This window comes from Oncorhynchus mykiss, chromosome 17 (genome assembly GCF_013265735.2).
Source record: "Oncorhynchus mykiss isolate Arlee chromosome 17, USDA_OmykA_1.1, whole genome shotgun sequence".
In the NCBI taxonomy this organism is placed as follows: Eukaryota; Metazoa; Chordata; class Actinopteri; order Salmoniformes; family Salmonidae; genus Oncorhynchus; species Oncorhynchus mykiss.
The window spans coordinates 27,633,826-27,661,438 of record NC_048581.1 but is presented as its reverse complement, the minus strand read 5'-3'; the positions used below and the strand labels follow the sequence as shown (position 1 = coordinate 27,661,438).

General features: G+C 44.3%; 2 protein-coding genes across 6 annotated transcripts in view; both read right to left on the bottom strand.

Annotated features, from left to right (window-relative positions):
• Positions 1-12,434, bottom strand: part of LOC110493584 (EVI5-like protein) — a 39,358-nt gene extending 26,924 nt beyond the window's left edge. For 2 of the 3 annotated variants that reach the window (XM_021567937.2, XM_021567940.2), the window contains exon 1: positions 12,009-12,434. The gene's annotated coding sequence lies outside the window, so the exon portion shown is untranslated. Of the gene's footprint in view, positions 1-10,068; positions 10,287-12,008 lie in introns of all 3 variants that reach the window. The other variant, XM_021567938.2, reaches the window with a different exon arrangement.
• Positions 12,435-20,584: 8,150 nt separating this feature from the next.
• LOC118940385 lies at positions 20,585-27,441 on the bottom strand. 3 transcript variants are annotated; one of them, XM_036949546.1, is made up of 8 exons: positions 26,075-27,441; positions 25,049-25,102; positions 24,768-24,939; positions 24,631-24,667; positions 23,083-24,520; positions 22,617-22,709; positions 21,187-22,455; positions 20,585-20,918 (listed from the first exon to the last, which is right to left on the bottom strand). In XM_036949546.1, the coding sequence occupies exons 2-8, from the start codon at positions 25,059-25,061 to the stop codon at positions 20,809-20,811; spliced, it is 3,132 nt and encodes a 1,043-aa protein (XP_036805441.1). In that variant the 5' UTR covers positions 25,062-25,102; positions 26,075-27,441; the 3' UTR covers positions 20,585-20,808. The 3 variants fall into 3 exon arrangements, with proteins under 3 accessions (XP_036805441.1, XP_036805440.1, XP_036805442.1); XM_036949547.1 differs by lacking the exon at positions 26,075-27,441 and having other exon boundaries at positions 20,586-20,918; positions 21,187-21,298; positions 21,470-22,455; positions 25,049-25,354; XM_036949545.1 differs by lacking the exon at positions 26,075-27,441 and having other exon boundaries at positions 25,049-25,354.
• Positions 27,442-27,613: the final 172 nt, after the last annotated feature.

Genomic DNA, 27,613 nt, shown 5'->3' with positions numbered 1-27,613 from the left:
ACCCTCAAACTTCTACAGATGCACAATTGAGAACATCCTGCCCGGCTATCGCCGCCTGGAACAGAAACTGCACCACCCACAACCGCAGGGCTCTAATAATGATGTTTACATATAGTTTAAGTCGGAAGTTTACAAACACCTTAGGCAAATACATTTCACCATTCCTGACATTTTTTTATAGTAAAAAATTCCCTGTCTTAGGTCAGTTAGGATCACCACTTTATTTTAAGAATGTGAAATGTCACAATAATAGTAGAGAGAATGATTTATTTCAGATTTTGTTTCATTCGTCACATTCCCAGTGAGTCAGAAGTTCACATACACTCAATTAGTATTTGGAATCATTGCCTTTAAATTGTTTAACTTGGGTCAAACGTTTTGGGTAGCCTTCCACAAGCTTCACACAATAAGTTGGGTGCATTTTGGCCCATTCCTCCTGACAGAGCTGTTGTAACTGAGTCATGTTTATAGGCATCCTTGATTGCATACGCTTTTTCAGTTCTGACCACAAACTTTCAATAGGATTGAGGTTAGGGCTTTGTGATGGCCACTCCAATACCTTGACTTTGTTGTCCTTAAGCCATTTTGCCACAACTTTGGAAGTATACTTGGGGTCATTGTCCATTTGGAAGACCCATTTTTGACCAAGCTTTAACTTCCTGATTGATGTCTTGAGATGTTGCTTCAATATATAAACATCATTTTCCTACCTCATGATGCCATCTATTTTGTGAAGTACACCAGCAAAGCACCCCCACAACATGATACTGCCACCCCCGTGCTTCACGGTTGGGATGGTGTTCTTCAGCTTGCAAGCCTCCCCCTTTTTCCTCCAAACATAACGATGGTCATTATGGCCAAACAGTTCTATTTTTGTTTCATCAGAACAGAGGACATTTCTCCAAAAAGTACAATCTTTGTCCCCATGTGCAGTTGCAAACCGTAGTCTGGCTTTTTTTATGGCGGTTTTGGAGCCGTGGCTTCTTCCTTGCTGAGCGGCCTTTCAGGTTATGTCGATATAGGATATGTTTTACTGTTTCCTCCAGCATCTTCACAAAGTCCTTTGCTGTTGTTCTGGGATTGATTTGCACTTTTCACACCAAAGTACGTTCATCTCTAGGAGACAGAACGCGTCTCCTTCCTGAGTGGTAAGATGGCTGCGTGGTCCCATGGTGTTTATACTTGCATACTATTGTTTGTAAAGATGAGCGTGGTACCTTCAGGCGTTTGGAAATTGCTCCCAAGGATGAACCAGACTTGTGGTCTAAAAAAATATTCTGAGGTCTTGGCTGATTTCTTTAGATTTTTTATGATGTCAAGCAAAGAAACACTGAGTTTGAAGGTAGGCCTTGAAATACATCCACAGGTACACCTCCATATGACTCAAATTATGTCAATTTGCCTATCAGAAACTTCTAAAGCCATGACATTTTCTGAAATTTTCCAAGCTGTTTAAAGGCACAGTCAACTTAGTGTATGTAAACTTCTGACCCACTGGAATTGTGATACAGTGAATTATAAGTAAAATGATCTATCTGTAAACAATGGTTGGAAAAATTACTTGCGTCATGCACAATGCAGATGTCCTAACCGACTTGCCAAAACTATAGTTTGTGAACAAGAAATTTGTGGAGTGGTTGAAAATGAGTTTTAATGACTCCAACCTAAGTGTATGTAGACTTCCGACTTAAACTGTATCTTGCACTACTCATCCCAGATGTATATACACTGTATTTTATACCATCTATTGCATTTCGTCTATGCCGGTCGGTCATGGCCCATCCATATATTTATATGTACAATAACATCTGCTAACCATGTGCATGTGACCAATCAAATTTGATTTGATTTGAAAAAACTGGACAGAGCTTGAGAGGATCTGCAGAGAAGAATGGGAGAAACTCCCCAAATACAGGCATGACAAGCTTGTAGATTCATACCCAAGAAGAATCCAGGTTGTAATCGCTGCCGAAGGTACTTCAACAAAGTACTGAGTAAAGGGTCTGAATAATTATGTAAATGTTATATCACACACACACACGTCTAAATGAGGCATTGTGTGTAGATTGATGAGGGGAAAAAAACAATTGAATCCATTTTACAATAAGGCTGTAGCGTAACAAAATGTGGAAAAAGTCACGAGGTCTGAATACTTCAGAATGCACTGTACATAGTCCTGTGTCTCATTAGTCAATGCTTATACGAGGTCAACTGTTGGTTGAATTCTGTGATAAATGGTTAAGTGCTATGAAAAGATAATTTGGTTGTTTGACATTTTCCTACAGAGCCAATTTCTATGTCAAACACAACAAACAAAAATAATTGACACAGTCCCTTGATTCGCATCTAAGTGAATTGATCACAGTCAATCCACAGTGAACGATATTATAGCCGTCCACTTGCTAAGGGAGTGGTTATCAGGGTGTGGGCCTGAGTCACCATGGATGATGACATCACATTCTATAATGGCCATTGTCTCACTGTGGCTCAACATTCATTTACAGTCTTCTTTATAAAGAGATTGGTTTGTGTCTCAAATGACACCCTATTCTCTATAGTGCACTACTTTTAACCAGGGCTCTGGTCAAAGGAGTGCACTATATAGGAATTAGGGTGCCATTTGGGACGCACACATTCTAAGTGTATGGATTTAATGGATCATTATGTAATCCTGTATTATAAACTGGGTGGTGCGAGCCGTGAATGCTGATTGGCTGAAAGTCGTGGTATATCAGACTGTATAGGTATGACAAAACATGTATTTTTACTGCTCCAATTACGTTGGTAATCAGTTTATAATAACAATAAATCCTCAGGGGATTTGTTACAGAACCAATATACCATGGCTAAGGGCTGTGTCCTAGCACTCTGTGTTGCAGAGTAGATCACCATTTAAATCACTCACTGATGGATCAACATTAGCTAGATTACCATTAAATGTGATGTCATGAATATTTGATGACATCATGCTGTGAATATCAAGCAAGCAGGAAGAGACAGTGCATTAAAGGTGATTGGATTGGAGCCATAATTAATTATGAGATTAGCAAACTAGAAAGAATGTGTTGAGAAAGATAGGCCATGTTGATATAGTAGAAATCTGCAGAGCTATGAAAATACAAAACAACATTCCTCAAAGTATTATAATTTCTAATTGTTTGTTTTCTCATGCAAATCCATTGACAAAGAAAGAAATAATGGCAATTTAAGCAGAGGTTAAATCCATGAAATCCCATTTTCTGATAAGGAAGGTTTTGTGTATATTGTTGTGGTGTGTGTGTGTGTGTGTGTGCGCACGCACTCTGGCTTGTGATTCACAATGTGCAACATTCTACTGGCCTATGTGAGGCGAGGCCAGGTAGGCAAGGCCTGGTACTCTCTCAGTCCACTATCCTATCTCCACCCTCTAGTAAAGCCAAGAACAGACTGTGCACTGCACAATGCAGCTACTAATCATAAAAACTAATAGGGGGGAACCATTGGTCAGTGATAAACCAGAGGTCCGCTGCTACTGTTTCATCATGAAGGTACCAATGCTGCTCAGCAGTTCCTCTCTACACTCCTGTCTGTGGCAGCCAAGCTGCACCATAGAAATAGAATTACTAGAATGAGAATCCCATGAAGGTGCAGCCAAATTGCGGCGGCCAGGGTTCTTTCCTGTTCTACTTGGCAGCCAGGCAGTACCATAAAAATAGAATTACTAGAATGAAAAAGGAAACCCTGACAGCCGCATAGAAATATAATTATTCGAACAAGTAAAACACATTTGGCAATGGCAATTTGACTGCACCCTCATAGCATTTCCATTCTAGTGATTCTGTTTCTATGGACAGAAGTACAGCCCTGGCCTGCATCATGTATGGGAGCTCTATTACTGGGTAAGCCAGAGTCCAGCCGAGCTGGTGGCCCCAATCCACATAGAGGGAGAGGAGAGATAGGCGTAACCCCAAGCAGAGGGTAATTCAGCATACATTTGACAAACGGAATGAGCGCGAGAGAGATGAGGGGAATGGGCTAGACATCCTTGGAATGCTGAACAGCTCTATGACTACAACTCACACACACCCTAGCTGTTTTAATATCAGCCATAGTCACACAGATACATATGTCTACTGAAGCACGACAACGACAAGGAAAACAGAAAAACTGCCCAGAGAGGAGAAAAAAAATATATTGTTTGAAGGGAAAAAACACTGTAGAGGGATGGAGGGACAAGGACGCCATTCATGTGCTGGGAGAGGCCAATCAAAAGAGCCATTAACTAGCATGAGACCAATTGCCTCAGAAGAAGCAGCTCAGGAAAACGGGCGTCCCCAAACCGTCACAATCCTCTCTCAGAATGACACGTAGCTAGTTCCTCCAAAACAACGTAACAATAGCAACAGAGAAAAGTTGTAGTCTAATTGTATCAAAGCTAATCTTATGACACTAGAAATACTGAACTTTAACCCTTGATATTCCTCTCAGACTGCTCACTGTGACGATGCATATACAGTTGAAGTCGGAAGGTTACATTCACTTAGGTTGGAGTCATTAAAACTCGTTTTTCAACCCCTCCACAAATTTATTGTTAACAAACTATAGTTTTGGCAAGTCGGTTAGGACATATACTTTGTGCATGACAAGTAATTTTTCCATCAATTGTTTACAGACAGATTATTTCACTTAAATCAGAATTCCAGTGGGTCAGAAGTTTACATACACTTGGTTGACTGTGCCTTTAAACAGCTTGGAAAATTCTATAAAATTATGTCATGGCTTTAGGAGCTTCTGATAGGCTAATTGACATAATTTGAGTCAATTGGAGGTGTACCTGTGGATGTATTTCAAGGCCTACCTTCAAACTCAGTGCCTCTTTGCTTGATATCATGGGAAAATCTAAAGAAATCAGCCAAGACCTCAGAAAAACAATTGTAGACCTCCACAATTCTGGTTTATCCTTGGGAGCAATTTCCAAACACCTGAAGGTACCACGTTCATCTGTGCAAACAATAATACGCAAGCCGTCATACCGCTCAGGAAGGAGACGCGTTCAGTCTCCTAGAGATGACCTTTGATACCTTTGATACTTTGGTGCAAAAAAGTGCAAATCAATCCCAGAACAGCAGCAAAGGACCTTGTGAAGATGCTATAGGAAACAGGTACAAAAGTATCTATATCCACAGTAAAACGAGTCCTATATCGACATAACCTGAAAGGCCGCTCAGCAAGGAAGAAGCCACTGCTCCAAAACCGCCATAAAAAAGCCAGACTATGGTTTGCAACTGCACATGGGGACAAAGATCATATTTTTGGAGAAATGTCCTCTGGTCTGAAGAAACAAAAATAGAACTGTTTGGCCATAATGACCATCGTTATGTTTGGAGGAAAAAGGGGGAGGCTTGCAAGCCGAAGAACACCATCCTAACCGTGAAGCAGGGGTGGCAGCATCATGTTGTGGGGGTGCTTTGCTGCAGGAGGGACTAATGTACTTCACAAAATAGATGGCTTCATGAGGACTGAAAATTATGTGGATATATTGAGCAACATCTCAAGACATCAGTCAGGAAGTTTAAGCTTGGTTGCAAATGAGTCTTCCAAATGGACAATGACCACAAGCATACTTCCAAAGTTGTAGCAAAATGGCTTAAGGACAACAAAGTCAAGGTATCACAAAGCCCTGACCTCAATCCTATAGAAAATGTGTGGGCAGAACTGAAAAAGTGTATGTGAGCAAGGAGGCCTACAAATCTGACTCAGTTACACCAGCTCTGTCAGGAAGAACGGGCCAAAATTCACCCAATTTATTGTGGGAAGCTCATAGAAGGATACCCAAAACGTTTGACCCAACAATTTAAAGGAAACACTACCAAATACTAATTCAGTGTATGTAAACGTCTGACCCACTGGGAATGTGATGAAAGAAATAAAAGCTGAAATAAATAATTCTCTCTACTATTATTCTGACATTTCACATTCTTAAAATAAAGTGGTGATCCTAACTGACCTAAGAAAGGGAATTTTTACTAGGATTAAATGTCAGGAATTGTGAAAAACTGAGTTTAAGTGTATTTACATTTCCGACTTCAACTGTAGTTACCTTTTAAGAAACCAGTGCAAGAAATAACCTTAACATCTCTGAAAATATAAAACTAGTCTCCCTCTGAAAACGAATCCCCTAAATTACTGGCATCCCCATTGGTCATCTCACCGGGAATCACTCCAGTCCAGCTACAGTAGGATGTACACCAGAGGGGGTATACAGCAATGTCATTGAAGCCAGGCTGTATTCCAAACTCTGTGAGTCATGCTCGACTACAGCAATAGGTGGGACAATTGCTGCTCTGGCTATCAGTACATTAAATCTAAGGGTAATGGTAGGACAACAAAAAAATAGCACTGAATGTACCTGAATGCAGAAGTTCTCCCATTTAGTGTGTCTGGAGGTTGCATGTTGTGCTTCCCAAACGGCACCCTATATAGTGCACTACTTTTGATCAGAGCCCTATGGGCCCTAGTTAAAAGTACTGCACTATTTAAGGAATAGGGTGCAATTTGAGACACCACCATGGTGAACTTGGGACTGCAGAGTACTGGAGATGGAGTTAGCCTTGGGGGAACAAGGCTGTACCCAGCACATGAGGGAGCCTCAATGTGAGCCCTGTTGTGTGTGTAAACAGCAGCTTCTCCCTTGCCGTGAATGGGGCAGCTTCAATGTGAGCACTGTGTTGTGCCTATGCATGAGTTTGTATGTAAACCGCTATCCACGTGCACAATTATCACATTGTGTGCGCCTCAGCACTTCCTATCCTCGCTCCCACTGTCCACAGCAGACAGACAGACTTATTGTACCCCCAACTATCAACCCTCTCTATCCCCCATTTCTCCCCCTGAACCCCTAATCCACCCATCCCATCCCTTCCTCTCCCCTCTCTCCCTCCTTGTACGTGTTGTGACTCCCCCTCAGGCCATGCTTGACATCAAGGGCAGCCCCCACGCTAAACCCCCAGTCCTACCTCCTGTACGCCCTAACCTCGCTGTTGCTACATCTCATTTACAGCTTTGTTCCCATCTGTCCGCTGACACGTGGCTTGTTCCTCAACACCACAACATCCAAGTGCATGCGACTGGCAGCATCCAAAATGGCAACCTATGATCTATATAGTGTGCTACTTGGGAATGGGCCCTGGTCAAAAGTAGTCCACTATGTAGTGCCCAGTTCTTCTCCCACTCTGGTGTCTAGGGTTAGTATTATGAACCCTGTGCTCTTCTGACGTCACTGCTGTTGACGTATTCCCTCTGATTCTGTAATGGCTGCATATTAACCCTTGTCTCTAATAGGCTTGACCTCCCCTAGTCATCCAAAATCGTCATGGCAATGACAGCCTGGTCTCCACGTGACCTTCCTTGATGAAGTGAATTATATATACACATTCGTTATATCGGTCCAAGGCCCTGTACAGCAGATGTTATCTAGAATCGAGATTAATCTAATGAATAAGTTGCTTTGACGGTAAGCTTGAATGAAGACCAGACACATTTGGGCTAATTAGAATGACATGTCATCCGGTGAAGCTCCCTCAGACTACCCAAGTTCCCTAAAAGTAAGCACATTTAGAACAAGAATTGCTTCCTGAATTCCTAGTTTAGCTATAAGCGCCCTCCTGATAATCACGTTTCCATGAATACCAGGGGGAACATGGCTTTAAAATACACATTTCCACCATCCTCCCTCCAAACAAATTCCAAAGCAATGCGATGTGACTAATAATTTATTCTGCAATGGTAGTGAGTGTACCTGACCCTGATCAGGTGATTCAATAAGATACAGATTACAAGGATCACCAGCACTGCTGCGTCATCCTCAAACGGATTACAAACAGATTAAACACTGTGCACCAACATAACCCAGGGTGCCCTTGCATTTGCCTAGGCATGAACAGAAAATACACACATAAACGATACATGGGATGTCCGTGGGATTGGTTTAAGCCTCACTTTCCCACAGTAGATGAACCAACCAGATCCCCTTTTCTGGGGCACTGATCCAAACTGATCTGGGGCCAGTATAGTTAGTGCGGCATCAAACAGAAACCATCCGACCTATTACTGGCACACCTGTGCCACTTTGGTACAATAGCCCCGGGACATTGTGTCACCACCAGTTGATTGTGTGTTCATTCAGCTCTATTTTAAAGCCATATGAAACCTCCCTCTGGGGTTACAGAACAGGTCTGGATAGTTTACCACACACAGTGGAATGGGCCAATAGAGAGGTGACGTTAATCATACTCCCAGCGAGAGTGAACTGTGAACTGAGGTGAATCATTCCTGTACATTACCAGACACCAGTGATCCTAGAAAACAAGTGCAACCAAGACAACAGCTCTGGTGAAATGGTTGCCCAGGCTTGTTTATCATAATAAAGGGCAAGGCCCTGTTCACCTGACTAGGTGGAGAAATAGATGGGGGGGGTGTGGTAGTGGGCGTGACCAACGGCGCCTTCTCTGACCAATATTTTTAGAGGCCCTCCCATGGCATCAGAGATAAAATGTTGCTGTTTTAAAGCAAATTTGTCTGCTAGTCGCAATTCTAGACATTTTGCCATGGGGAAGAGAAAACATTTTACAGTTTTAAAGCTAGTTTCCTGAAATTCTACACATTTTGCTATGTCTTACGTTGTGTTCTTATGCTACACTACATGACCAAAAGCTTGTCAAACATCTCATTACCAAATAATGAGCATTAATATAGAGTTGGTCCCCACTTTGCTGCTATAACAGCCTCCACTCTTCTGGGAAGGCTTTCCACTTGATATTGGAACTTGCTTCCATTCAGCCACAAAAGCATTAGTGAGGTTGGGCAATGATGCTAAGCAATTAGGCCTGGCTTGCAGTCGGCGTTCCAATTCATTCCAAAATTGTTCGATGGGGTTAAGGTCAGGGCTCTGTGAAGGGCAGTCCAGTTATTCCACACCAACCTCGACAAACCATTTATGTTTGGAACTCTTTGTGCAAGGGGGCATTGTCATGTTAAAACAGGAAAGGTCCTTCACCAAACTGTTGCCACAAAGTTGGAAGCACAGAATCGTCTAGAATGTCATTGTATGCTGTAGCGTTAAGATGTCCCTTCAATGGAACTAAGGGGCCTATCCCGAACCATGAAAAACAGCCCCAGACCATTCATTATTCCTTCTCCAAACTTTAGTTGGCACAATGCATTGGGGCAGGTAGCATACTCCTGGGATCCGCCAAACCCAGATTTGTCCGTCGGTCTGCCAACTAGTGGAGCGTGATTCATCACTCCAGAGAATGCGTTTCCACTGCTCCAGAGTCCAATGGCAGCAGATCATACGCCACTCCAACCAATGCTTGGCATTGCGCATGGTGATCTTAGACTTGTGTGCGGCTGCTCGGTCATGGAAACCCCTTTCATGAAGCTCCCGACAAACAGTTATTATGCTGACGTTGCTTCCAGAGGCAGTTGGGAACTCGGTAGTGAGTGTTGCAACCGAGGACAGATTATGTTTTACGCGCTACATGCTTCAACACTCAACGGTCTCATTCTGTGTGTTTGTGTGGCCTACCACTTTGTGGCTGAGCCTTTGTTGCTCCTAGACGTTTCCAATTCACAATAACAGCACTTACAGTTGACCAGGGCAGCTCTAGCAGGGCAGACATTTGACAAACAGACTTGTTGGAAAGGTGGCATCCTATGATAGTGCCACGTTGAAAGTCACTGAACTTGACAGTAAGGCCATTCTACTGCCAATGTTTGTCTATGGAGATTGCATGACTGTGTGCTCAATTTTATACATCTGTCAGCTGAAATGTTTGAATCTACTAATTTGAAGTGGTGTCCACATACCTTTGTATATATAGTGTATCTGAGTGACTCAAACATAACAAAATCAATGGGGGCCCCATGCCAAGACATTTTGAGAATTTTAGGTGAAACACTGCCATGTTGTTTTTGTATTATCACCCCTCTAGTATGTGAGGTCTCTGAAACAATACAGTTATACTGATCTGTAGCATCCTGTATCTGGGCAAATAATGGTTTGCTTTGTGAGTAACTTTAACTAGTTACCATTCTATTACCGCTTTATTCCGTGCTGTAATGTAGTGCTACCAAAATGACAGGAACAACACACTACAAGGGAGCTTGTAGTAGCGGCAGTAGGGCAGGATACTGGAGTTTTAGGCTTGGTATGTCAGGTCATGGAGTTGCTCCCAGTATCTCAGCATCAGCAGCACAGCAGGATAATGGAGTGGAGCCTTTAGCACAGGGCAGGCCTCTGCTGATCGCTACAAACAACCAACCACAGTGAGAGAGTCAGTGTGACGAACAGATAGAACCTGTCAGAGATGCAGAGACAGACAGAGAGACCCTCACAGAGATGCAGAGACAGGCAGAGAGACCCTCACAGAGATGCAGACAGACAGAGAGACCCTCACAGAGATGCAGAGACAGACATACAGAACCTGACAGCGATCCAGACAGACACAGACATCAGGACAGGTAGATGGTATCCCTCCCTCCTACTTCCACGGCCCTTATTGTGGCATTCAGCAGGTTGTACAGCAGAGGCACGCCACAGCCAAGCCAGTGTAAAACACAAAGACTGTTCATCTGGCAACACCACAAAGGCCTATTAGCTTACCATTCATTCACAGTTCACCTCAGCATGGATTGCCGTAGCAACAGCAAGTAGCAGGGATGATGAGAAAGAAGTGAGGTTTAGACAGCCGTGTGTGAATGCCAACTGTCACTTTTACTGAGCTGTAATGTTCAAATGTCCCATCTGTGTGTGTGTGTGGTAAACGGGTATAGCATTTCTTTTCAAAACAAGGTCATGAGGATGTGTGAAGATCAGATAATTGTTTTCTTGAGAGCCCGTGTGTTTCACTCTCTGTATGGTGAGTGCATTTCCTAGATAAGGCTAAAAGCAATGACTTGATTTCTCACTCAACACACTCTGTGCTGGTGAAATCTACCCAGCGCTTTCACTTGGTGGTGCATGTCTCTAGTCTGTTCTATTCCACCGTTTATAATATTAACAATAATTATCCTGAAATGCAAGGTAATTTATTCCTTGAATAGTAAGTCCCCAAAAGAGACTGAATTCAGACGCCTGGGGCAGAATACTTCACTTGTTTATTGTCAGCCATAATAGCCCTTCCATAATCAAATGTTAGCCACAATCCATACTTTGAGATCTTCTGCTCTCATAATATTTTGGAGTAAAGCCAACCCAAGGCACATCCATTTCTGACTACAATATTCTAACGGCTGTAGCATGCCTTCACTAGCAAAAATAATACATCTGAAGGACAAATAACCTGCGTTGTATAGGCTACAAAGAACTGGCTGAGGATGTAATTCCGTGGGTTTATGCCTGTTTCTGTTTGTGTGATGGCACTTAGCCCGGATTTCAGGCCAATATGCTGATGCATATGGCTGCTACCTGTACAACAGGCTCTCGCGCTGCAGATGATGCTTCAGCATCTGTCACCAATTCAAATGGCAGCTCAAGCCTATGTCTTGCAGTGCAATGTGACAAGAAGAAGGCCATTCAAAACGTTGCAACGTTTGTAAAACGATGTATGAAATTGAGGCCGCGCAGGGGAAGAGGCTACAACGTGTCCTCTTATTTCTAGGCGTAAAACAATAGCCTACAGAAAAATGACGGGGATGTAGCCTATTTCGGCTAATTTCTTTTTCGCTTGCCTTCCCTTTCCATTTGAGGGGCCTATTCGCTTTCCGGAAATATGCAAATGAAGACCACTGTATTAATTCGACAAGAGAGAAATGGAGCAGTATCAGCCCCGCTGTCGCCGAGTAACCTCTGATGAAGATTAAGGCTTCCTCAATGTAAAAATACACAGGGTCTAAGTGCTTTGTTTAGGAGCATAAACGTAAACTTCGCTCGATCCATCTACATGCATAACAAATATTTATGTGACACATGCAATTATAACAAGAACAACAGTAAATAATACATTTATAAATAAAACAGTAATGCCTACCTGAATGTTCCCATAATCGAAGCGGCTCTTGCTCGTAGCTGCTATGTCATGCCAACACACGGACACCACGAAACTAGCACAGAACAAAACCTTCACAATGTCGACTTCACCACCGTGTGAAAAATACAGTACGAAATGCTACGCCGAAGCCATCGCTCGTGCTGCTGTTTTATTAGAAAATGCGAACTCGCACAGCTGTCCGTCTGTCGGCGCTTCCTCAAGAAGACGTATAACTAGCTACAGGCTACAACTACTAGACAGGGAGCTGTCCACCCTATCTCCCCTGTCCTCTCCAACTGTGTAATAATACAAATAAGGCAGACATTAAAAAATATAGCTTTAAACAGCAGCGTCAATCATAAATAGAAATCATAAACAGAATGGAGTGCTTCAGCGTTTCTACACCTTTTGCCATGAGGTGGTAGACACACCAATCAGATTACAACACAGACATGATTGGCATGTCTAAAGCCAATGAATTGGCTTAATTAAGGTATCCTTTGTTGTGACACCGCAATTATCCACTCGTGTCTATTCTTTATTCTGCGGGGAGGCGGGGCTTGCATCGGCATGGTGTGAATACTGTATGGTATTGAGTATAGTGTAGATTTATTCCCTCTCAAGAAAGATAAAATTAGGGAATTATTCTAATGTAACTCTTATTATGTAAATTGCAATTAGGTTAAGGCATTTAGCCTATACCTATATAGCGACAGGTAGCCTAAAATATCTGTCGTTTTGCCCCTGAACAAGGCAGTTAACCCAATGTTCCTAGGTCGTCATTGAAAATAAGAATTTGTTCTAAACTAACTTGCCTAGTTAAATAAAGGTACAAATAATGACTGACAAAGTGAACCTACTCATAACAATGATACTGTAGACAGTACACAGCAAATTGACCTTACGAATCTATAGCATGCAGGTGGGTCTGTAAAAAAAAAGTAAAGAAGATCAAAATAGCTGAAAGTTGTGTTTATTAAATTAAATGGTGGGGGGGTAATAAAATGAGTTGTGAATAGGGGGGGTTGTCTCCCTCTTCTGGTGGCACTGATGTTTTTTTAGAAAGTGGGTTGGGGGAGGTGGTATCAGGGTTTCCCAAACTCGTCTCTGCAGTTACTTTTTGCATCTTTTTTTGCAGGGGAAGCAAAATAGTCTTGCCAGGGCAGCTGTGATCCGCGGGAGGAGAGCCTGTTTTTTCTTCGGCTCATCTGCAGCCACAGTACCTGAACAGGTGACATAGAACAGGGCAGGAAATCAGGGTCGTGTTCATTCAGGCACACAGTAGCAAAATGTTTTGAAACAGAAAACAAAAACAATAATTTGTTGGCAAGTTCAAGAAAGTTCCTCCCTGTTTTAGTCTGTTCTCTTCCATTTAGTGGCTAATGAATAAGACCCTGATAACTTCATCATAGTCTCCCGTCCTTACATTACAATAGTGTGCTGAAGACAGACGCACATGTTGACTGACAGAAATGAGGACTTACTATCATTGCCAAGAGGAGACACCTTGTTCTTCTTCTGGTCCTTGTTATTTCTTCGCCTCTTCTTTCCTGACTTCCTCACTTCTTCCTTCATAGCCTCTTTCTTATCCTTCTCCTTCGTAGAGAGAGAAACAGATTTGAGTTGATGCCTCACAATCAAACAGCCCAAATAACTAAACGATCTACTAGTTATTGTCTGTCTCACATGTGTGGAGGTGATGTCCTCGAGGTCTGTGAAGAGGGCACAGCTGTTGGGCTCGGAGCTCTCAGAAATGTAGCTAATTACCTGGGACTTGGCAGAGATGGCTGAGCTTACAATGGTCTTCTCCAAACCAGTGCTGTCATCAGCCATCTCCGCTAGGTCCTCTTCAAGGGATTCCCTCCGGGCCAGGAGCTCCTCGGTGAGGGTGACGTCACTCCTTGAGGAGGTTGAGGAGTGTGACCTCCCACTAGCACGGCTCCTCCTGGCTCCAAAATGGCCGCCGGAACTCCAGTCCTCGGAATAGTCATCTATGACTTGTGTGATGGTGTCCGCCATGCACCTGATGGCTGCCTCACCACCAGAGCGCGCGGCACGCAGTTGAGCCCGGTTGGAGTCCGAACGCAGGGACAATCTTTTAGCTGCAGTCTTCACGATGGCCTTCACCGCATCCTCCCCAATGAATTGGATGCTCTCCTCCAGGCCAAAGAGGACAGAGATGTCAGCATACTTCAGGGCATGCTGGACCTCCAGAAAGAGATCCTTCATCAGCCTGAAGGGGTCATTGGCCCTCCTTGTCTGGGGGGACTCTGAGGCCTCCAGTCGGCACATGATGCCGTGGAGGATAAACTTCAGGGTCTGGGGGCTCATGACGGTGGCCCAGGGAGTGCTGCAACTGAGGGTGTCCTCCTCGATAAGGATCTTGCCTGGTAGGAGGGAGGGAATCTTCTCAAGGGCCTTGGTGGGCATCAGGGAGCACTCACTCACGTTGGACACCTCAGCTTCTCCCACCTCTTCTACCAGGGTCTGGGAAGGAGCTGCCAGTGCTGCATGGGTGGTCGTCACAGAGTTGTCCTTCAAGGAGGTGCTGGGCACTACCTCTTCTTCATCCAGGCAGGGTCTGGGCAGAAAAACATCCAGAGTCTGGGCAGGAGCTGCCCATGCTGCCTGGGTTGAGGTGGAGGGTTTAGGGTATGAGACAGTCATGGCACTCACAACCACCTCCTCTTCGTCCTTGGGTGAAGAGGGACACGGAAAGTCAGGGAACCTTTCCCTGGCACCGGAATCCAATCCTAAGAAAATACACTCATATTCTGAAATGGTTCAAAGCCACATTCATGTATAACACTATGCAGTATCTAGCACATTTACTATAATGGTAATACACGGGTTATTACACAGGTTATTACACTGTTATTACTGGTCATATGGGTAAAACAGGTTATAAGTGTACCTTTCTGGATGATGAGCCTGGCCTTGCAATCGTCGTTGCAGGTACTGTTCAGGATGTCTCCCACCCTGGTGGTCAGGACTTGGCAGACGGCCCCTGGTCAAATCAACATTTATTTAATACAGGGGTGTCAAACTCATTCCATGGGGGGGCCGAGTGTCTGCGGGTTTTAGTTTTTTCCTTTCAATTAAGACCTAGACAACCAGGTGAGAGGAGTTTCTAACTAATTAGTGACCTTAATTCATCAATCAAGGGTGGAGTGAAAACCTGCAGAAACCCGGCCTTCTATAGAATGAGTTTGACATTTGATTCAAAGTAATACTTCACACATAAAATGTCTCCAAACACTGTATAGAAAAATAAGAAAAAAAGGGGAGAGAAAAGGAAAATACCATTACTGACAACAAGAGAAAAGAAAGAAGGGGAATGTGCGGGTACAAAAGATGGTAAAAACATCATAATAACTAACCTAGTGCCTCCTTGTTGTCATCGGAGAGGGAGAGGGAGCTGGAGGACTGGAGGGTCAGGAAGCTGCCCTTCTCCAACAGAGCGGCCCACCTCCCACGGGACTCTGTCCCTTCCTCCTCCCCATGCCCACTTGACCAGGTGGAGTCGCTGTCCCACAATTCCTCCTCGCTGGATGTGGGGGTGTTCCCCCAGCCGTCCCTATACATCCAGTTAAAGTTGTCATTCCACATAATGTCTCTGCCTGGTGGGGTGGTCGGCAGACCCAAGAAGTTCTCCAGCAGATTCTTAATGGCCCGTTGGATGAACATGTACAGCACGTCTGTGAAGAATTCATTGGAGAGCCTACGGTTGGCAGCCAGGTCTTTCAGGATGGGCTCGGACCTGCTCTGGCGGGCCATTGGCCTCCTGCCCATACCGGTGTCCAGAAGCATCTGATACACCTTGCAGATGAGCTCCTTCCCAAAGTAGTGGACCTTCCCCCTGAAGATCATGTTGACCAGCTTCCATGAGGACAGGATCTGACCCAGGGGCTCCACTGCCGGGGTTGACTTCATGTCCATGATGTCATTCAGTGAAACATCATCCTCACTGCTGAACTCCTGGTGGAGTTCCCGGTCAGTGTCAGAGTGCGCCAGATGAATAATAACATCAAAGATGTTACTGGCTGTGAATCCTGCCTCTCTGTGGCCGGGGGTGGGAGTGGTGGTCTGGCTACTCCTTCTGCCGCCATGCCCAGACCGGGGAATGCTGGGAGTGCTGGCAGTCTGTGTCTCGTCCATCTCCCCAGCAGGGCTGCTGGTCTCCCCAACTTCCCCTGGCCTCTCCTCAAACAGGGCAAAGACAGGGAGGGACCCCTCGCTAAGGACTTTATGGACGTCACTTCCCTTGGGACTCCTCACTGACCCCAGTTCTCCCAACTCTGGCATGTTGGATTTGCTTGATCCCTGTGACGACCCAGGCCAACTCCCATTCTGGCTGTTGTTGCCTCTTCCAGTCCTCATGTGGTGGATCCGTCTGGCGGCCTCCTGGGCACTCTCACAGGCATCCCTGAACAGCTCTGAGAAGATTCTGGACAGCTTCTCTTCTGTCAGAGTAATACCTGGATGGGTGTTCTCCAGGTCATCCTCGCCAGAAGAGAAGAGGTCCTCCTGGGCCCTTTTCAGGATGTTACCCACAGACAGATCTGCTATGCCCTGAAGCTCCTTGTCGTTCTCAGAAGGGGGAGTGGGCGGCTGCCCGCCCAGGAGCCTTCCCTTCGGCTCAGAACTCCGCTGGTGGAACTTTTCAGAGACGATCTGGAGCACACCTGACCCCCAGCGGGACGAGTCTGACGACTCTGGTCTGGAGGTCCTGTGCAGAGCCATCACTGGGAGGAACACCTCACTGGAGACACACACCACCCACTCGATGATTTCGTCCAGGTCGCCTATTGTCACGTTCTTAGAAAGAGAAACAGAAAACAATCTGACAGCTAGTAGTTTTTATGTTACAAGATAGTTGTTTCCAATGATCACTCCACCCTTGAAAGCAGAAAAAATGCGGGACTTACCATTTGTTTGAGGAACTTCCTGATAAGCTTTCTCTGACTGGAAAACAAACCAACACCAGGAATCATTGGCAACTTAAACTAGTGTTTACATAGATTATATTTGTTCTGCACATATAGAGGTTCACAGCAGGACTCACGGGTGAGACTTCAGGAAGTTCGTTAGAGAGAACGCCTCAGGTGAAATTGGACAGGAGGCATCATCGCTCTTAGCCTCGGACGTCACATCACTCTTTGGGGTCAGGAGGTCATCAACAGATGGAGAGGAGATCATTATCTCCCCATCATTAGGTGTCAGGGGACCTGGGGTTTCTGAAACAGAAGACAATCAGAATTACCACCGAACAAGCTAGTGACCACCGTAAAGATTCTATTGAAGTTGTATAATCAGAAATAAACACTGTGTCACCAATACCCCCACCTGTTGTCTCCATTTGAGTAACTTTAGTGCCCTTCTTGATAGCTGGCAGGACACCTACAGAAAGAGGAGAGTCGTAGATAATAGTGGATCCTTCCACCATATATCCTTTTAGAATTGCATCAAAAAATCCAAGATTTTTGGAAGTGGAGATCAATACTCACTGTAACTGGTTGTTCGAGATATAAGAGTTTGAGGCAGTGCCAACACACCAACTACTTGGCGGCTTGCGTATATCACCCCTGACTTAGCCTCCCTAGACTTTTTAGCCTTGATAACCTCTCTGGCCTTCTTTTCTGCCTTTGCTATATTGGCCTCTCGGCTGGGCCTGGGGCCTTGTGGGGGCTTCGGCACAAGGTTCTGAGACATATAACAACAGTGGGGAAATCATATCACCATAGAAACCACCTATTTCACCATAGGCATGGTGGTACTAAGTGACATGTCACATAAGGGTTAACCTTAGAATTAGAATCAGAATTACAATACTATTAGTTCTAACTAGTAGGTGGTCCATGTGTCTTAATGGTGTTATTATCTCGTTGTAAACTGGTTTTAAACCCGTCATATTACTAGATTACAACTGGTCTCCGTTACAACCAGATGTTTTGCATCAGAACTAAAAGCTGTATCTTACCTTTAGAGAGCTGTCCTTGGGGCAGTCTCCCAGGGCTGGCAGCCTTACTCCATCATGGCCAGCGGAAATGACGTCTGTCTGGAGCACCTGCTCTCCAGCGCTAGCTTGGAGGGTCCCAGCCTGGGGTACAGATCATAAGGAAATACATTTAACTTAAGCCCTCCATTATTATGCCCGCTTCTCCAATTATAAATCATAACCTTAGAATTACAATCAGAACTAAAATCAGAATTCCAATACTATTAGTTCTAACTAGTAGGTGGTCCATGTGTCTTAATGGTGTTATTATCTCATTGTAAACTGGTTTTCAACACATCATATTACTAGATTACAACCAACTGGTCTCCGTTACAACCAGACGTTTTGCATCAGAACTAAAAGCTGTATCTTACCTTTAGAGGGCTGTCCTTGGGGCAGTCTCCCAGGGCTGGCAGCCTTACTCCATCATGGCCAGCGGAAATGACGTCTGTCTGGAGCACCTGCTCTCCAGCGCTAGCTTGGAGGGTCCCAGCCTGGGGTACAGATCATAAGGAAATACATTTAACTTAAGCCCTCCATTATTATGCCCACTTTTCCAACTATAAATCATGTCAATCTGTTTTTGCAGCATATAGGCTATACTACCAAGAAGATAGCCCCATTACATATCAAGAGAGAAAGCCCCAGAATTAACAAAAACATTTTTTTAATCACTTATGAGACTTACTTTTTGAAGAATTATTCTCAACCGTTTATGATTTCTATCCATTGTGCTTTCAGGCACCCTTCAGATTGGACCTGACATTTTTTATAAACAAATACATTTTAAAATACATTTCAATTTTTTTTTTTACAAAATCTTTGCCCGTTTTGCTGTACTCACAGAATGTCATCTTTGTCCACTCAAAGTGATTTATTTGAACATGAGGATGACTCTCCTTTGTAAATCATCAACTCAACTGAGCCAGAAGTAAGCACTGAACCTTCTCTTGAGTGCGTTTAAGTCATAGGCTCATATATTACGTCATGCCATTGTACACGATTACGTCAACTACAATAACACAGTGCGACCACTCTGGGAAATGAATGCATCGTTTCTGATCACATACGAAATCTCTATAAAGTTTACAATGTAACCCAATTCACTTTGGTTCAGTGAGGTTTAATCGTATTTTATGGATAAATGTTGCCCTCTGTTGGCCATAAATGAAATAGTCAGGAATTAAAGTCGCGCCATCATTAGTCTGCTGCACACTCCCACTGTTGGACTTTTAACAGCTACGGTTAAAATAACATCTATTTAGTGTCAATAATATGGACCAAACAAATTATTATGGTCAAATAAATCTAATCATTGATGGGTTTGGTGAGGGAAGACAGATGTGGTAAGCTGATATAATCAGGGCAGGCCCACATATTGCCAATTATGAATAAATGTTTTATTAAGCCAACTGCCTATTTGTCCAAGATACTCATTACAGTCATGTCACACTTCTATCATCATTTATACAAACTGGATGAATGCAGGCTGTTGGTTTGTAAATGTTGTAAATAAATATGTATATATGGTGTATATTATTATTAATATTAATATTGTTTCATTCGCTTATCTTTTTGACCTGCACTGTTGGGAGTTCAGATCTTAAGAATTTCACTGTACCCTGCAATTACATCTGCGACGCTATGTATGTGACTAATAAATTAATCTAATCGATTCGAATCTAAATTCAGAAATAATTTCTTGGTGAGGAAACCTAGTCATACGTAGCTATAATTTACAGAAATCAGAAATGTTTACATTATTGCTGAATAAGGCTATCACAGTGAGTAACCTCTGATGAAGATTAAGGCTTCCTCAATGTAAAAATACACAGGGTCTTTGGAGCATAAACGTAAACTTCGCTCGATCCATCTACATGCATAACAAATATTTATGTGACACATGCAATTATAACAAGAACAACAGTAAATAATACATTTATAAATAAAACAGTAATGCCTACCTGAATGTTCCCATAATCGAAGCGGCTCTTGCTCGTAGCTGCTATGTCATGCCAACACACGGACACCACGAAACTAGCACAGAACAAAACTTTCACAATGTCGACTTCACCGCCGTGTGAAAAATACGGTACGACATGCTACGCCGAAGCCATCGCTCGTGCTGCTGTTTTATTGGAAAATGCGAACTCGCACAGCTGTCCGTCTGTCGGCGCTTCCTCAAGAAGACGTATAACTAGCTACAGGCTACAACTACTAGACAGGGAGCTGTCCACCCTATCTCCCCTGTCCTCTCTGTGCTTACTGTATGGTATTGAGTATAGTGTATTAGAGATGTATTCCCTCTCAAGAAAGATAAAATTAGGGAATTATTCTAATGTAACTCTTATTATGTAAATTGCAATTAGGTTAGGGCATTTAGCCTATACCTATATAGCGACAGGTAGCCTAAAATATCTGTCGTTGTGCCCCTGAACAAGGCAGTTAACCCAATGTTCCTAGGTCGTCATTGAAAATAAGAATTTGTTCTAAACTAACTTGCCTAGTTAAATAAAGGTAAAAATAATGACTGACACAGTGAACCTACTCATAACAATGATACTGTATACAGTACACAGCAAATTGACCTTACAAATCTATAGCATGCAGGTGGGTCTGTAAAAAAAAAAGTAAAGAAGATCAAAATAGCTGAAAGTTGTGTTTATTAAATTAAATGGGGGAGGGTAATAAAATGAGTTGTGAATAGGGGGGGGTTGTCTCCCTCTTCTGGTGGCACTGATGTTTTTTTAGAAAGTGGGTTGTGGGAGGTGGTATCAGGGTTTCCCAAACTCGTCTCTGCAGTTACTTTTTGCATCTTTTTTTGCAGGGGAAGCAAAATAGTCTTGCCAGGGCAGCTGTGATCCGCGGGAGGAGAGCCTGTTTTTTCTTCGGCTCATCTGCAGCCACAGTACCTGAACAGGTGACATAGAACAGGGCATGAAATCAGGGTCGTGTTCATTCAGGCACACAGTAGCAAAATGTTTTGAAACAGAAAACAAAAACAATAATTTGTTATTAGGGTTAGGGTTAGGGTTAGTTCCTCCCTGTTTTAGTCTGTTCTCTTCCATTTAGTGGCTAATGAATAAGACCCTGATAACTTCATCATAGTCTCCCGTCCTTACATTACAATAGTGTGCTGAAGACAGACGCACATGTTGACTGACAGAAATGAGGACTTACTATCATTGCCAAGAGGAGACACCTTGTTCTTCTTCTGGTCCTTGTTATTTCTTCGCCTCTTCTTTCCTGACTTCCTCACTTCTTCCTTCATAGCCTCTTCCTTATCCTTCTCCTTCGTAGAGAGAGAAACAGATTTGAGTTGATGCCTCACAATCAAACAGCCCAAATAACTAAACGATCTACTAGTTCTTGTCTGTCTCACATGTGTGGAGGTGATGTCCTCGAGGTCTGTGAAGAGGGCACAGCTGTTGGGCTCGGAGCTCTCAGAAATGTAGCTAATTACCTGGGACTTGGCAGAGATGGCTGAGCTTACAATGGTCTTCTCCAAACCAGTGCTGTCATCAGCCATCTCCGCTAGGTCCTCTTCAAGGGATTCCCTCCGGGCCAGGAGCTCCTCGGTGAGGGTGACGTCACTCCTTGAGGAGGTTGAGGAGTGTGACCTCCCACTAGCACGGCTCCTCCTGGCTCCAAAATGGCCGCCGGAACTCCAGTCCTCGGAATAGTCATCTATGACTTGTGTGATGGTGTCCGCCATGCACCTGATGGCTGCCTCACCACCAGAGCGCGCGGCACGCAGTTGAGCCCGGTTGGAGTCCGAACGCAGGGACAATCTTTTAGCTGCAGTCTTCACGATGGCCTTCACCGCATCCTCCCCAATGAATTGGATGCTCTCCTCCAGGCCAAAGAGGACAGAGATGTCAGCATACTTCAGGGCATGCTGGACCTCCAGAAAGAGATCCTTCATCAGCCTGAAGGGGTCATTGGCCCTCCTTGTCTGGGGGGACTCTGAGGCCTCCAGTCGGCACATGATGCCGTGGAGGATAAACTTCAGGGTCTGGGGGCTCATGACGGTGGCCCAGGGAGTGCTGCAACTGAGGGTGTCCTCCTCGATAAGGATCTTGCCTGGTAGGAGGGAGGGAATCTTCTCAAGGGCCTTGGTGGGCATCAGGGAGCACTCACTCACGTTGGACACCTCAGCTTCTCCCACCTCTTCTACCAGGGTCTGGGAAGGAGCTGCCAGTGCTGCATGGGTGGTCGTCACAGAGTTGTCCTTCAAGGAGGTGCTGGGCACTACCTCTTCTTCATCCAGGCAGGGTCTGGGCAGAAAAACATCCAGAGTCTGGGCAGGAGCTGCCCATGCTGCCTGGGTTGAGGTGGAGGGTTTAGGGTATGAGACAGTCATGGCACTCACAACCACCTCCTCTTCGTCCTTGGGTGAAGAGGGACACGGAAAGTCAGGGAACCTTTCCCTGGCACCGGAATCCAATCCTAAGAAAATACACTCATATTCTGAAATGGTTCAAAGCCACATTCATGTATAACACTATGCAGTATCTAGCACATTTACTATAATGGTAATACACGGGTTATTACACAGGTTATTACACTGTTATTACTGGTCATATGGGTAAAACAGGTTATAAGTGTACCTTTCTGGATGATGAGCCTGGCCTTGCAATCGTCGTTGCAGGTACTGTTCAGGATGTCTCCCACCCTGGTGGTCAGGACTTGGCAGACGGCCCCTGGTCAAATCAACATTTATTTAATACAGGGGTGTCAAACTCATTCCATGGGGGGGCCGAGTGTCTGCGGGTTTTAGTTTTTTCCTTTCAATTAAGACCTAGACAACCAGGTGAGAGGAGTTTCTAACTAATTAGTGACCTTAATTCATCAATCAAGGGTGGAGTGAAAACCTGCAGAAACCCGGCCTTCTATAGAATGAGTTTGACATTTGATTCAAAGTAATACTTCACACATAAAATGTCTCCAAACACTGTATAGAAAAATAAGAAAAAAAGGGGAGAGAAAAGGAAAATACCATTACTGACAACAAGAGAAAAGAAAGAAGGGGAATGTGCGGGTACAAAAGATGGTAAAAACATCATAATAACTAACCTAGTGCCTCCTTGTTGTCATCGGAGAGGGAGAGGGAGCTGGAGGACTGGAGGGTCAGGAAGCTGCCCTTCTCCAACAGAGCGGCCCACCTCCCACGGGACTCTGTCCCTTCCTCCTCCCCATGCCCACTTGACCAGGTGGAGTCGCTGTCCCACAATTCCTCCTCGCTGGATGTGGGGGTGTTCCCCCAGCCGTCCCTATACATCCAGTTAAAGTTGTCATTCCACATAATGTCTCTGCCTGGTGGGGTGGTCGGCAGACCCAAGAAGTTCTCCAGCAGATTCTTAATGGCCCGTTGGATGAACATGTACAGCACGTCTGTGAAGAATTCATTGGAGAGCCTACGGTTGGCAGCCAGGTCTTTCAGGATGGGCTCGGACCTGCTCTGGCGGGCCATTGGCCTCCTGCCCATACCGGTGTCCAGAAGCATCTGATACACCTTGCAGATGAGCTCCTTCCCAAAGTAGTGGACCTTCCCCCTGAAGATCATGTTGACCAGCTTCCATGAGGACAGGATCTGACCCAGGGGCTCCACTGCCGGGGTTGACTTCATGTCCATGATGTCATTCAGTGAAACATCATCCTCACTGCTGAACTCCTGGTGGAGTTCCCGGTCAGTGTCAGAGTGCGCCAGATGAATAATAACATCAAAGATGTTACTGGCTGTGAATCCTGCCTCTCTGTGGCCGGGGGTGGGAGTGGTGGTCTGGCTACTCCTTCTGCCGCCATGCCCAGACCGGGGAATGCTGGGAGTGCTGGCAGTCTGTGTCTCGTCCATCTCCCCAGCAGGGCTGCTGGTCTCCCCAACTTCCCCTGGCCTCTCCTCAAACAGGGCAAAGACAGGGAGGGACCCCTCGCTAAGGACTTTATGGACGTCACTTCCCTTGGGACTCCTCACTGACCCCAGTTCTCCCAACTCTGGCATGTTGGATTTGCTTGATCCCTGTGACGACCCAGGCCAACTCCCATTCTGGCTGTTGTTGCCTCTTCCAGTCCTCATGTGGTGGATCTGTCTGGCGGCCTCCTGGGCACTCTCACAGGCATCCCTGAACAGCTCTGAGAAGATTCTGGACAGCTTCTCTTCTGTCAGAGTAATACCTGGATGGGTGTTCTCCAGGTCATCCTCGCCAGAAGAGAAGAGGTCCTCCTGGGCCCTTTTCAGGATGTTACCCACAGACAGATCTGCTATGCCCTGAAGCTCCTTGTCGTTCTCAGAAGGGGGAGTGGGCGGCTGCCCGCCCAGGAGCCTTCCCTTCGGCTCAGAACTCCGCTGGTGGAACTTTTCAGAGACGATCTGGAGCACACCTGACCCCCAGCGGGACGAGTCTGACGACTCTGGTCTGGAGGTCCTGTGCAGAGCCATCACTGGGAGGAACACCTCACTGGAGACACACACCACCCACTCGATGATTTCGTCCAGGTCGCCTATTGTCACGTTCTTAGAAAGAGAAACAGAAAACAATCTGACAGCTAGTAGTTTTTATGTTACAAGATAGTTGTTTCCAATGATCACTCCACCCTTGAAAGCAGAAAAAATGCGGGACTTACCATTTGTTTGAGGAACTTCCTGATAAGCTTTCTCTGACTGGAAAACAAACAAACACCAGGAATCATTGGCAACTTAAACTAGTGTTTACATAGATTATATTTGTTCTGCACATATAGAGGTTCACAGCAGGACTCACGGGTGAGACTTCAGGAAGTTCGTTAGAGAGAACGCCTCAGGTGAAATTGGACAGGAGGCATCATCGCTCTTAGCCTCGGACGTCACATCACTCTTTGGGGTCAGGAGGTCATCAACAGATGGAGAGGAGATCATTATCTCCCCATCATTAGGTGTCAGGGGACCTGGGGTTTCTGAAACAGAAGACAATCAGAATTACCACCGAACAAGCTAGTGACCACCGTAAAGATTCTATTGAAGTTGTATAATCAGAAATAAACACTGTGTCACCAATACCCCCACCTGTTGTCTCCATTTGAGTAACTTTAGTGCCCTTCTTGATAGCTGGCAGGACACCTACAGAAAGAGGAGAGTCGTAGATAATAGTGGATCCTTCCACCATATATCCTTTTAGAATTGCATCAAAAAATCCAAGATTTTTGGAAGTGGAGATCAATACTCACTGTAACTGGTTGTTCGAGATATAAGAGTTTGAGGCAGTGCCAACACACCAACTACTTGGCGGCTTGCGTATATCACCCCTGACTTAGCCTCCCTAGACTTTTTAGCCTTGATAACCTCTCTGGCCTTCTTTTCTGCCTTTGCTATATTGGCCTCTCGGCTGGGTCTGGGGCCTTGTGGGGGCTTCGGCACAAGGTTCTGAGACATATAACAACAGTGGGGAAATCATATCACCATAGAAACCACCTATTTCACCATAGGCATGGTGGTACTAAGTGACATGTCACATAAGGGTTAACCTTAGAATTAGAATCAGAATTACAATACTATTAGTTCTAACTAGTAGGTGGTCCATGTGTCTTAATGGTGTTATTATCTCGTTGTAAACTGGTTTTAAACCCGTCATATTACTAGATTACAACTGGTCTCCGTTACAACCAGATGTTTTGCATCAGAACTAAAAGCTGTATCTTACCTTTAGAGAGCTGTCCTTGGGGCAGTCTCCCAGGGCTGGCAGCCTTACTCCATCATGGCCAGCGGAAATGACGTCTGTCTGGAGCACCTGCTCTCCAGCGCTAGCTTGGAGGGTCCCAGCCTGGGGTACAGATCATAAGGAAATACATTTAACTTAAGCCCTCCATTATTATGCCCGCTTCTCCAATTATAAATCATAACCTTAGAATTACAATCAGAACTAAAATCAGAATTCCAATACTATTAGTTCTAACTAGTAGGTGGTCCATGTGTCTTAATGGTGTTATTATCTCATTGTAAACTGGTTTTCAACACATCATATTACTAGATTACAACCAACTGGTCTCCGTTACAACCAGACGTTTTGCATCAGAACTAAAAGCTGTTTCTTACCTTTAGAGGGCTGTCCTTGGGGCAGTCTCCCAGGGCTGGCAGCCTTACTCCATCATGGCCAGCGGAAATGACGTCTGTCTGGAGCACCTGCTCTCCAGCGCTAGCTTGGAGGGTCCCAGCCTGGGGTACAGATCATAAGGAAATACATTTAACTTAAGCCCTCCATTATTATGCCCACTTTTCCAACTATAAATCATGTCAATCTGTTTTTGCAGCATATAGGCTATACTACCAAGAAGATAGCCCCATTACATATCAAGAGAGAAAGCCCCAGAATTAACAAAAACATTTTTTTAATCACTTATGAGACTTACTTTTTGAAGAATTATTCTCAACCGTTTATGATTTCTATCCATTGTGCTTTCAGGCACCCTTCAGATTGGACCTGACATTTTTTATAAACAAATACATTTTAAAATACATTTCAATTTTTTTTTTTACAAAATCTTTGCCCGTTTTGCTGTACTCACAGAATGTCATCTTTGTCCACTCAAAGTGATTTATTTGAACATGAGGATGACTCTCCTTTGTAAATCATCAACTCAACTGAGCCAGAAGTAGGCACTGAACCTTCTCTTGAGTGCGTTTACGTCATAGGCTCATATATTACGTCATGCCATTGTACACGATTACGTCAACTACAATAACACAGTGCGACCACTCTGGGAAATGAATGCATCGTTTCTGATCACATACGAAATCTCTATAAAGTTTACAATGTAACCCTATTCACTTTGGTTCAGTGAGGTTTAATCGTATTTTATGGATAAATGTTGCCCTCTGTTGGCCATAAATGAAATAGTCAGGAATTAAAGTCGCGCCATCATTAGTCTGCTGCACACTCCCACTGTTGGACTTTTAACAGCTACGGTTAAAATAACATCTATTTAGTGTCAATAATATGGACCAAACAAATTATTATGGTCAAATAAATCTAATCATTGATGGGTTTGGTGAGGGAAGACAGATGTGGTAAGCTGATATAATCAGGGCAGGCCCACATATTGCCAATTATGAATAAATGTTTTATTAAGCCAACTGCCTATTTGTCCAAGATACTCATTACAGTCATGTCACACTTCTATCATCATTTATACAAACTGGATGAATGCAGGCTGTTGGTTTGTAAATGTTGTAAATAAATATGTATATATGGTGTATATTATTATTAATATTAATATTGTTTCATTCGCTTATCTTTTTGACCTGCACTGTTGGGAGTTCAGATCTTAAGAATTTCACTGTACCCTGCAATTACATCTGCGACGCTATGTATGTGACTAATAAATTAATCTAATCGATTCGAATCTAAATTCAGAAATAATTTCTTGGTGAGGAAACCTAGTCATACGTAGCTATAATTTACAGAAATCAGAAATGTTTACATTATTGCTGAATAAGGCTATCACAGTGAGTAACCTCTGATGAAGATTAAGGCTTCCTCAATGTAAAAATACACAGGGTCTTTGGAGCATAAACGTAAACTTCGCTCGATCCATCTACATGCATAACAAATATTTATGTGACACATGCAATTAT